Genomic DNA, 11,357 nt, shown 5'->3' on the forward strand with positions numbered 1-11,357 from the left:
GTACTCCACCTTTAAACTTTTGTCATAGGCAATAGTCTCCAGTTCTCCCATGACTGGTTTTTGGGTGGATGTTACAGCTCTGTGGTGCTGGCTTTAGACATCTACACATTTTTTAATGCCAAAATAAAAAATTTTTATAGCTCAAGGAGAAATTCAAGAGAAAAAGTTTTGTTTGTCTGACTTATTAATGAGCTCTTTGTGTGTGTAGCTCTTGAAACAACAGTTTTTGAATTATGCTTTAAACTACATTTGTGACCTGTTTTGGGCATTAGTAGTGAGCTTTTTACTATTCCACAAATTCAAAGTGGACATAAACCTAACCTGTTGACTTCTCTGGGGTACATCGATTGCAGTATGCGAAATAAAAACTGCGCATATTGCAAAAATGCTAAGGTAGCCTATCTATAGGTTTTTAGGACTGTATCCCCTCTCTCGTCCCTGCGGGCGGTCTGTATCCTTCAACCTCGGGTCCTACCGGAGGCCTGGGAGCTTGAGGGTCTTGCGCAGTATCTTTGCCGTTCCTGAGACTGCGCTTTTCTGAACAGAGATGTGCTTAGTAATTATCGGCGGTATGTTTTTTTTGTGTGTGTCTTGCTTTGTCTTAATTGCCTACAACTGTGTCTGATTCCCTGAGGTGTTTCCCCAAGGTGTACTGAACAGATAGTCCAAGACTTTGTTATATTATCCGTGTAAGTTCTCATGGATTTTGAGTTCTGCGCTTTTTTCCAATGTGGACTTTGCCTTGACTTACAATCCAATAAACACATTTTTGGGCTTAATTTCTGTATTTGGGTCCTTCACTTCACAACCCATGACAGAAAATGCTTTTTTTTTGTGCAGCCACAAACTTTTATTTCTTCAACCTTGAAGTGTTCCAGCCTCATAAACGCTCTGTGCGTCAGCAATTACTTAAGTTATATTAAAGCTCAACACTGAAATAAATGCCTTTCGGATCATAATGGTAAATTGTTAGCAGAATCCCAAATTTATAAGTAAAACAGTGCCGAACTTGATTTTTCTGCAACACCAATGCACGCAAGAGTAGTGCTTTATTAGTAAAGGCTTTAGTACGAGTTTATATAGGCTATCAACTTTGATCTGTGACTTTTCCTCTTTTTACATATGTCGTTTGTCACTTTTATGCGCATTACTGCTCAGTAAATATTACGATGCAACTTTGCATGGATAAAGAAGAGTGCAGCCTCATAACTCACAGTTTTGTTTTGTTTTTTTGCAACATATAGTCATATTGTTTCGGTATATATACGTTGGATCTCAACTAGCCTACACAGTCTCTTTATTGTGTTTACGAAATGGGCAAGTGCTATATCTACGAGAAGACTGACACAGTGTGGTGAAAAGTGGGACATACTTACCAGATTTCACCGTCATTTTACACTCATTATTAATGCTATTATCACTGGGTTGACAGTACATTATTAGTTAAGTAGTCTAAAAACAACACATATGTTTAATTTGTGTAATTCCTTGTTTCGTGATTTACTTTCGTGTTTAAATTTGATGTCTGTTTGTGCCACCCTTTTGTTTTTTTGTTCACTTGCACCATCAATAAACGATTCCGACGCGGTGAAACGACTGCTCTTTTGGAGTTATGACGGATGCTGCAGATGACCTGCTGCTCTACTGTAAAATGCATACAAGGCAAGCCCGTGCAGGGATGTCCAAGAAACCCCATCGACGAGACAAAACTCGAGGCGTGAACGTGGCAGCCATTTTACATCATCAAGAGTGAATGACTGAAGCCGGACCAGTGCCGGGAGTTTTACACTTTTCTCTCTTTTTCAGTATCACATTTATCTTCCTAAATAATCAGCACCATACACGTTGGTGTGCCAGCGGCAGGTAGGGCGAATGCTTGTAATTGATAACGTTATTGTTGCTTAATTGAGTGCTAAAAAAGTGTGAATCGTGCGGTGCTGTTTCAAACAATGTGGAAACTGGTGGTGGTTGGGAACGAGTTCTCCAGACCGGCTTTTTGAAAATGGACTCTTCCTATGTGGCGGCACGTTGACAGACCACGCATTTAGCAGGCTAATCCTCTAGCTTCCAAGGCCACGTTGGATCTAATTGTATTTAAAAAGCTATGCTTTGTCAATTGGCTAAGTCCTCATCGACAAATGACGTTGTAACAATGGCCTCACTGAAATTCCGTTCGAATTAGCATGCTAGCATAGGCTAACCCATTTTGACAGATCACGAAAATGACATGCTCATTGTCATTGTATGCTAACAGCACTTAGCTGGCAAAGGCCGGTTATATTGGTAAGAAGTGGCGATCATCCCTTAGTACTTTACTAACACATGTGTGTATTGCATACTTAAAGAATAACTATAGCTGTGTTCATAGTAAATGCACACAAGCGCCTCATGTTATTGTCCCGATTAATGCCCCTAGCTTGATTGCTGAAACATTAGCCATGCAAACTAGCCCGCTCGCTAGTTAGCTTCAACGTGTGCGAGTCGGTCCCTCCCCGCTAAACCTAACCCAAACCTAACATTATGGTAGAAGTTTGAGGGGAGACTGCGGGGGTAATTCATTTCCATAAAACCGATAACGTGAATAGGTTAAAAATTTAAGATCAATTTGTAAATGGGTTTCACTCGTGCATTTGGCGTAGTAGAAAGGTTTTTGCCACGGAGAAAGCACGTGCCTACCGATACGAGATTGATTAGCAGTCAGTATAGCACATCGACTGGACAATACGAGCTTCTGTTAATGTTAGGCCAAAACATAAGATTGCCGTCCACGTTTTCGCTGAGTCTGCCGTTGCCGGATAGACATTGTGACCAGTGAGCAGGTAGATTGCTGCTGTTAGTACCCCAAAATCTATCCACACAAAGGAATGAGAGGCAGTGTTTGGGTTGGTCATTAACACGATTATTGGAGTGTTTGTGTTCAGTGTAACAATAGTTGAAGGTATAAACAAAATGCTAAAGTATGCATAGTTGTTCATTGGTCAGTCACCGGAAACCGGGGTTCACTCTCTCTGATGGAACACGTGTATCAGCTATCTGTCCTGTGCTGAAGTCAGTAGTGAGAAGGTAAGCTAACATGTAATTTAGAGACCGTAGCAGGCAGGAGAAGACTGAGATTCGGGCGTTAGCGCGTAAACTTGGCTCCGTTTGCTCAACTTTTTTTTTTTTAGCTCAGAACAAACCAGAATGAAAATACTGCCACATGGCCACGAACCTCGTAGTTAAACCTTTTCCCCCTTCTTTTTTTTTATTATACATATGTAATATGCAGCTGAGGTGAATTCTTTGGTGAAGTCTTTGGTATGTGCTTGTCCTGAACCCAATGTATTGCACACAGTGTCACACTGCCTAGATCAGGCTTTTGAGCTTCTAGTTCAAGCTGAGTGCTAAGTCAAGATAGTGAAAAGTCTCCAGACTGGGAAGGAGCACATGACCATGATAATTGGTTCGGCACATGTCAGCATCTCCTTTGTTAAAATTGGGTTTTATTAGTATGAAAGTTGCACTCCAGCAAACATTACAATTGGTGAAGTGATTTTTCCCCCAAATGATTTTCCTGACAAGTCTGAGACTTCACACTCTTTTGAGCACATCACAATTGTTGCCCTTGACCCAGGATTAATTTGGCTCATTGCATTTACACAGATTTCTGGAGACATGGCCACAGAACATATTAATGGAAATGGTCCAGAAGAACCAATGGACACCTCTGCAGTTACCCATTCTGAGCACTTCCAGACTTTATTAGAAGCTGGTTTACCACAGAAAGTTGCTGAAAAACTAGATGAAATTTACCTAGCAGGTAAGGCACCATGAATACTCTTGCATATTCAGTATGCAAATTTTTATGTTTAGCAATTTCTTGCATGTATTGTCATTTTATCACATTTTTGAATGGGGGAATTGGGATCCCGAAGCAACTTTTTGTGGTTTCCTACCAAAATGGGTACTGCAGTGCTACAGAATTTTAAATTACACATTACCAGAGTGTGTAAATGATTGCAGCATTTGCATTCCCAACATGGTTGCATGAACACTGGTGTCAGGGCGAATGAATTCTCTCCCTCTCTCTCTCTGGGAGTCTTTTGATGAGCCTATTCAGTATTGCTATTAATTTCTGTGAGGTTTCTCTGCATCCCATAAAATTATAGCAGAGCAGTGACTAAATGGGACACTAGCTACAGCTTAAATAACTGTTGATTTTTAGTAGAAGATCAAATGGGGATGAACTGTAATGACAAATTTTGGGGGGGGGGGGGGGGGGGGGGGTCATTTTAGGACTTGTTTGGTTGGCCACATCTAGAAAAAGTACTGGTCTGGCCTTTTCAGCCAGATGGAACTGAGGCAGAAACAATGGCAGCAGCTGTCTGGTATATGGCTGCCTGGGACAGGTGACGGCCTCTCCATAAAGGAGAATGTAGACTGGCTCATTAGAAACTCCCAGCCACAGTATAGAGGGGCATGAGCATATCGAGTTGCACTGTCACATCTGTTGTGATTAGTTCTGCAAAAATTTGCTGGTTGAGGAGTAAAGTACAGCCCGACTACTGAATACGGCTCTATTAGATTATGCTCGTCCCACTCCTCACTCCTAATTGTACAAGTCATTATTCATTCATTATATTGGTTTCACAAAATAATCCCCGTTTAAATACTTCATTTAGGTCCTTGCACTTTTGTCAATTATGTATCATTTTTGTAATTTTTTTCCCCCCTTATTAGTAGCTCACTATTTGTGTGTGTGTGTGTCGTTCAACCTGCAGGTTTGGTGTCACACAGTGATTTAGATGATCGAGCGATTGAGGCTCTGAAAGAATTCAACGAGGAAGGTGCTCTCCAAGTCCTTTTGCAATTCAAGGACAGCGACCTCTCACATGTTCAGGTATGCATGCGGTGCTGCTGCTGGTGCTATTTACATAATTTTGAATACCTCAATGCAAAGCCACAATCAGAGTGCTAGTGTAATGAAATAACAGTATTATGTTGAAATGTGCAACTACACTATAGGTCTTAATTGTCATTAAGCTTCCTGTTCCTTCTGCCTGCTCATATATATTGAAGGGTAAATTTCATATATTAATATTTGACAGTGAAATTGATAATTTTTTTAGTTACTGTTTGATCCCATTTAAATTGTTTGTCTTTCAGAACAAAAGTGCCTTTCTTTGTGGCGTGATGAAGACGTACAGACAGAGAGAGAAACAAGGGACCAAAGTGTCAGACACCAACAAAGGACCAGATGAAGCCAAAATCAAAGTGAGAACTGATGGTTCATTTAAAAATCACTCTAAAACTGATTTCATGCTTCGTTCGACACTATTGAATAATGAATGTTTTTTGGGCCCAAAAAATGCAATAATTCTGTCTCTGCTCCACCTCTTTTTCTTTTTTCCCTTATTTTTTTTTAATTGTTAGGCTTTGCTGGAGAGGACTGGCTACACACTTGATGTGACAACAGGACAGAGGAAGTACGGTGGTCCCCCACCAGAGTCTGCCCATTCAGGGGCACAACCCACCATTGGTACCGAGGTATGAAACAATCACTTATCCCTTTATTTAGCCATTTAATATGCTGCACCTTTATATATTAGTGTGTTCTGAGATTAATTGTATGAGGTGCAGTAATTTATTTTATGGTGTCCAAATGATGAAACTATTCACTGCTGTAGTAACTTTGGTTACACTGATAGTTTACCGCTAAGACCTGACTGGATACCATTTACCACAATGTTAGTACCCTTTGTACCACGCATCTTAAATGAGTACTTTGATCTCACGCGCTACACCTCCTTTTCCTGTCAACCTGGCAGATTTTTGTAGGAAAAATCCCCAGAGATCTTTTTGAGGATGAACTGGTTCCACTGTTTGAGAAAGCTGGGCCCATATGGGACTTGCGCCTGATGATGGATCCCCTAAGTGGCCTGAACAGAGGCTATGCCTTTGTCACTTTCTGCACTAAAGAAGCTGCACAGCAGGCTGTCAAATTGGTAGGTCTACTGTAATACTCTAATTATGACCAGAAAATGAGTTATTCTATGGCTTTGTTTTAACAAAGGGGACTTTTCAAATGAAGAATAAAGGAATATATTTATGCAGCATGCATGTGCCTCATGTTTGTCAATGGCGACTAATTATCTTAAAGCATCACCACCAGTTGCAATAAGCTCTCCTAACTAGACTTGACTGTCTCATTTTATTTATATATTTTTTCCTCTTATACTCCTGCGTCTTTTTGCAGTGCAACAACAATGAAATTCGACCAGGAAAACACATTGGAGTGTGCATCTCTGTGGCCAATAATAGACTGTTTGTTGGCTCCATCCCCAAGAGTAAAACGAAAGAGCAGATTGTTGAAGAATTTGCGAAAGTAACAGGTGAGTCAAACTGTTTTTTAACCTTTCCCATCCATTAACCATCTTGGAATGGGTTTCGCTTTGCTTGTATATTTGATTGGATACACCTTGCACGTTTGCAGGTGTAGCTTGTCCAGTAGGTATTTTTAAAACTTTTTTTTTGGTCCAAATGATGATCTTATGACTGTACTTGAGTGATTCACATTACTCTGATGGTTTACCGCTAAGATCTGACTGGACACAAACTGCAGAAAACGTCGTTTTTCAAATTTTATTTCTCTAATTTTGATCATTTCATGTTTTGAATCAAGCATTTATGGCTTTAGGTTTATGCTTTCCATAGAACATTTGACTTAACTGCTTCTTTGTCTACACTTCTCTCTCCTGTTTCTTCTCTCTACAGAGGGTCTAAATGATGTCATATTGTACCACCAGCCAGATGACAAGAAAAAGAATCGAGGTTTTTGCTTCCTTGAGTATGAAGATCACAAGACGGCAGCTCAGGCCCGGCGCCGACTAATGAGTGGCAAGGTCAAAGTTTGGGGAAATTTGGTCACAGTGGAGTGGGCTGATCCCATTGAGGACCCAGACCCAGAGGTCATGGCCAAGGTAAGGCACAGGACGAAAAGTCCTCAGCAATGTAACCTTGAGTGTATTTGCACGCACAACCTCTTTCGACTTGTGCATTTGTTTGGATTTGCACTGCATTTCTGCATGGGGAATAAACAAAACATGCTTCTCTACCCAGGTCAAGGTGCTGTTTGTGAGAAACTTGGCGAGCACTGTTACAGAGGAGATACTTGAAAAGACCTTTAGCCAACACGGCAAGCTGGAGCGAGTGAAGAAGTTGAAAGACTACGCCTTCATACACTTTGAGGAACGAGAAAGTGCTGTGAAGGTATGAGGGGAAACTGTCTCAGAATCAGACTGTTTGTACTTAACCCGTTGGGATTTTTGTGTATGAATGGTATTTCACTATTGTCTCGATTTCACGTCATAGGCTTTGACTGATCTTAATGGCAAAGACCTCGAAGGAGAGCACATTGAAATTGTCTTTGCCAAGCCACCTGACCAGAAGAGGAAAGAGCGTAAAGCCCAGAGACAAGCCGCTAAAACACAAATGTAAGCAAGAACTTTGTAATTGCAACTAGGTTTGTGTTGTGTGTAATTAATCCAACAACCTTTTTAGCCAAAACTGTCAAATTTAAAATTATGTTATATGGCATGATGGCTTCCTGATGAGAACTCTGTATCCCCTCTCAGGTATGATGATTACTATTATTACGGTCCCCCCCACATGCCACCACCAACAAGAGGCAGAGGACGAGGCGGTAGAGGAGGTTATTCTTATCCGCCTGATTATTATGGATATGAAGACTATTACGATTACTATGGATATAATTACCACAACTACCGGGGCGGCTACGATGACCCGTACTATGGCTATGAGGACTTCCAAGCATCTGGGAGAGGAAGAGGAGCAAGAGGAGTCCGTGGTGGTGCCAATCAGACCAGGGGCCGTGGTGCTATCACCCCAAGGGGTCGAGTGGGCTTCTCCCAACGAGGAGGCCTTGGAACAATCAGAGGTTAATGACTTTTTCCTGTGTGACCACCCACCCCACCTCCACATTTTTACTTTGTGCTTTTTATTTTCAAATTTAAAAATACATTTAAGCTCGGTTTGCTGTAAGCAAGTATTCTGACATTGGGTCAGAAATTAAAGCACAAAGTTAAGAGCAGTGGCGTGAATGAAACGACTGATGGATAGAAAATGAAAGCAGCTATAGTTGTGAAAAGTTAAGGGCGATTATCTTCAAATGAACTTGGCCATATTCTAAGGCTCCAGTTTTCTGGTGGGATCTTTGAGTCAGCTTGTTTGCCAGCAGAGAGGGTCATTCATAGCATTTTTAAGGCCAGCTGATGCCCACATAAGTGGCAAGACCACTGGTGTGAATGTCGGATGTCTGCTCTAATTGTCTGATTTATGGCAAATGTGTGCAACATTGGTTTCCTGTGCTAATTTCATCTTTCTTTCCTATTGGTCCAGCAGGGAAACGGGGCCGAGGGCGGTCCTGACCTGTCACAGTGGATACTGACTTGATATGTGGGGTTACACCGTAAGCTGCAATGGATGTCGAAACAACAAGCATGAGAAAAAGGTCCAATGATATTCCAGCCTTACAGAAGAAGCATCTCCCCTCCTCTATATTTTAACTCACTTTAGCCCTTTTCAGACATGGGTTAATGCATAACTATAATCTCTTTAGTGGTGTCATTCTGCCAATCAGACATGGGTCACTTTTACATTAATATTCATCATGGCATCATTCAGATATGCCTACGATAATGCATGCAAAAGAATTGTTACTTTATGGCAACAAATTCTGTCAGCATCAACTCAAAATGTAACCACGTTTTTGAACGCTTGCGCTCTCTGCGCTGTTAAGGTTTTCCATGCAGAGTAGGAGATGCATCTCTTATGGATCGTGAAGAAATGTCTTAATATTTGGAAACCAAACAGATAAGAGGGCATAGGGCAAGTTTTGCTCTTGAACACTTTCTTTTGTGAGCCGAGCAGTTTAGAGCAGGGGTGCCCAATCCCGGTCCTCGAGAGCTACCGTCATGCAGCTTTTAGATGCATCCTTGTTCCCACACACCCGAATCAAATGAATGGCTTGTTATCAGGACTTTGCCAAACACGATGGCATGCTGAAGAGGTAATCAAACTATTTGATTCAGCTGTGTTGGAGTAGGGATGCATCTAAAAGCTGCAGGATAGTAGCTCTCGAGGACTGGGATTGGGCAGCCCTGGTTTAGAGCGTCAACATGAACTGTCTATCTTGGGTGTGCCCATCCGTTAATGTTACTGTGTACAGTTCAACCTTATGCTGTGTTTAAAGACTTGTTACTAGGTCCAACCTAGTAAGCTTACCAATGCAACTTTCATGGAAAAGTGACCTGGGTGCTCATGCAAATGAAGCCACCATGTTCAGATTATTGGAGAGTAGTGCATGTCTGAAAAGGGCTCATTTTTTGTTTTTGTTTTGAAGCTGCCACCTTATAAAATGACTGGAGGAGTCTGAATACTTGCCACAGCCTCTTTGCTGAGTCCCTGTTCCTAGACGGGGACCTATGAATTGCCCTTACAATCTACCCCTTCCCTGTCCCTGAACATGCCATTTTAATTTTTTTTTTAAATTAATGACGAAATTGCACTTTTTAAGTTCTTAGGTTTGAAGTGGCTCAAAGGAGCTTGATGCTATTGTATATTTTTGTGCTAATCGGAATTTTTATTGTCGGAATATCCATGTTAATCTTAATTGTTTGATCTGGATGTTTGAAAGAGAACATTTGCAGGGTTTTAGGGTGTACCCACCTGGCATGGATAAGTCAGGCATTCCAGGAAAGTGGTTCTTTTCAGAACTTGTCTTTAAAGGGTTGGTTGACTACCTCAGTACAGAGGACTAAACTACCCGGCCTGTACTGTAAATAGGGAAACTATATCGATGAAAGCAGGGCTTGTTTTCATACAAAATATGCACAAGAGCTGCAGCGCAAAAACGATGTACTTAATGTAATATAGTCATTTTAGCTGCAGCTCTGCAGACTGCAAACAGTCACACCGGGCATGCAAAACAATCTCATATGATGAGTCTGAACAAGCCCTGCTTTTATCTTATTTTGAACTGAATTAGCTGCCTTGCTTATTCAGAGTATGTAGTTACTGGTTGTATAGTTTTTCGGAAAATGTTACTTTTGTAAAGGCTTCAAGATCACGGGCATCCAACTGCCTTTGATTAAAAAAAAAACAATAAAAAAAACAAAACAAAAATAAAGCCCTGCAGTGTCCCTTTTGTGCCACTGTATTCTTCCAGTGGGTTTGTTTTTATATCAATACAACACATTTTCAGACAGCATCGGAATAATGTAAGAGCCTAATCCAATCCTTCCTCTTATAAGATCGTGTTAATCTCGAATGATCCCTCCCCAGTACAGCAACTATGTAGAAGATCTCTGGAGTTAATCTTATTGGATGACTGACTTGCCATATTGCCCAGCCAGTGAGCATGTGTGCCTAACATTAGCTGCTATGATTTGGTGAGGGATCATGGTCTCACAGTGGTAGAAGGGATACTGCAGTGAACGATTTCTACTTCCAGGTATAGCATAAAGGAAACTGCTCTTCAATCCCAGTTTTCTATACAGTTAACTCCCTCAGTAAAATCATAACAACCACCTTTTGAGAAAAAAAAATGTTAGCAGTTTTAAACTATTGTTGGTGGCCAACAACGTTTTTTGCATTCCTGCAAATAAATTGTTTTATACTGTAAAATGGAGGTGAGTGTAACTTATTTTTGTAATAAAGTTTTTGATTTTTATCTGTGTCTTACTCTTTTGATTAAAACAAAAGCCTTCATGAGGTGCAAGGACTTTATTAACTGGAGGCAGTCGATCATTTTGGATTTTGGTATTTTAAATTTCATGTAAAAAGATTTGCATTAAAGTTTCATGTTAAAATGCAAGATTTCGAATAAATATTTTCCTAAACGGGTTGACGAGCGCAGTGGGGGTGTGTAATAGACAAGATCTAATATGCTACAGTTTATGTATCTTTTTTCATCTTTATATATATATATGTATGTTTTGTGTGTGTATAATAGTGTATATGATTTATAAGGCTTATATTATTAGATTCATAGGACAGGCATACATGCACAGTATTGGTGCCTTTGAATAAATTAAACAGTATTTATTGCATTGAGTCGTCAAATGTAACAATACTGCGTTAGTATAGTTACTATTACAGTAATCTACAGCCTGATGTTAAAAGCTCTAAACGCCTTTGTGTCAGTTAACTGAAAGTAGGTCATCGCGAGTGATGGAGCTACTGTAGGAGGGCTATTTGCCGGTTAACCCAATTTAAGTCCACGTTAAAAAACGCAATTTCCCATGTTCCCTTGTGCAGTTTCTTCGATCAAAGTACGACTGTAAGCTGTTTACCACACA

General features: G+C 40.6%; 1 protein-coding gene across 3 annotated transcripts; it reads left to right on the forward strand.

Moving 5' to 3' along the window:
* The first annotated feature begins 1,705 nt into the window (after positions 1-1,705).
* LOC101465316 (heterogeneous nuclear ribonucleoprotein Q) lies at positions 1,706-10,729 on the forward strand. 3 transcript variants are annotated; one of them, XM_004540482.3, is made up of 12 exons: positions 1,706-1,863; positions 3,643-3,799; positions 4,761-4,879; positions 5,146-5,253; positions 5,413-5,526; positions 5,808-5,984; positions 6,236-6,371; positions 6,754-6,959; positions 7,099-7,248; positions 7,351-7,472; positions 7,614-7,936; positions 8,398-10,729. In XM_004540482.3, the coding sequence occupies exons 2-12, from the start codon at positions 3,655-3,657 to the stop codon at positions 8,424-8,426; spliced, it is 1,629 nt and encodes a 542-aa protein (XP_004540539.1). In that variant the 5' UTR covers positions 1,706-1,863; positions 3,643-3,654; the 3' UTR covers positions 8,427-10,729. The 3 variants fall into 3 exon arrangements, with proteins under 3 accessions (XP_004540539.1, XP_012777636.1, XP_012777637.1); XM_012922182.3 differs by having other exon boundaries at positions 8,401-10,729; XM_012922183.3 differs by lacking the exon at positions 3,643-3,799 and having other exon boundaries at positions 1,726-1,863.
* The last annotated feature ends 628 nt before the right edge of the window (positions 10,730-11,357 follow it).

Source organism: Maylandia zebra, linkage group LG19, assembly GCF_041146795.1.
Source record: "Maylandia zebra isolate NMK-2024a linkage group LG19, Mzebra_GT3a, whole genome shotgun sequence".
Lineage (NCBI taxonomy): Eukaryota > Metazoa > Chordata > Actinopteri > Cichliformes > Cichlidae > Maylandia > Maylandia zebra.

Excerpts from the sequence above, each read along its gene's own strand:
- LOC101465316 (XM_004540482.3), top strand. The coding sequence starts at position 3,655 with ATGGCCACAGAACATATTAATGGAAATGGTCCAGAAGAACCAATGGAC. Across the intron at positions 6,372-6,753 it reads AGAATTTGCGAAAGTAACAG|AGGGTCTAAATGATGTCATA; the intron begins GTGAGTCAAACT and ends TTCTCTCTACAG. Across the intron at positions 7,473-7,613 it reads CAAGCCGCTAAAACACAAAT|GTATGATGATTACTATTATT; the intron begins GTAAGCAAGAAC and ends ATCCCCTCTCAG.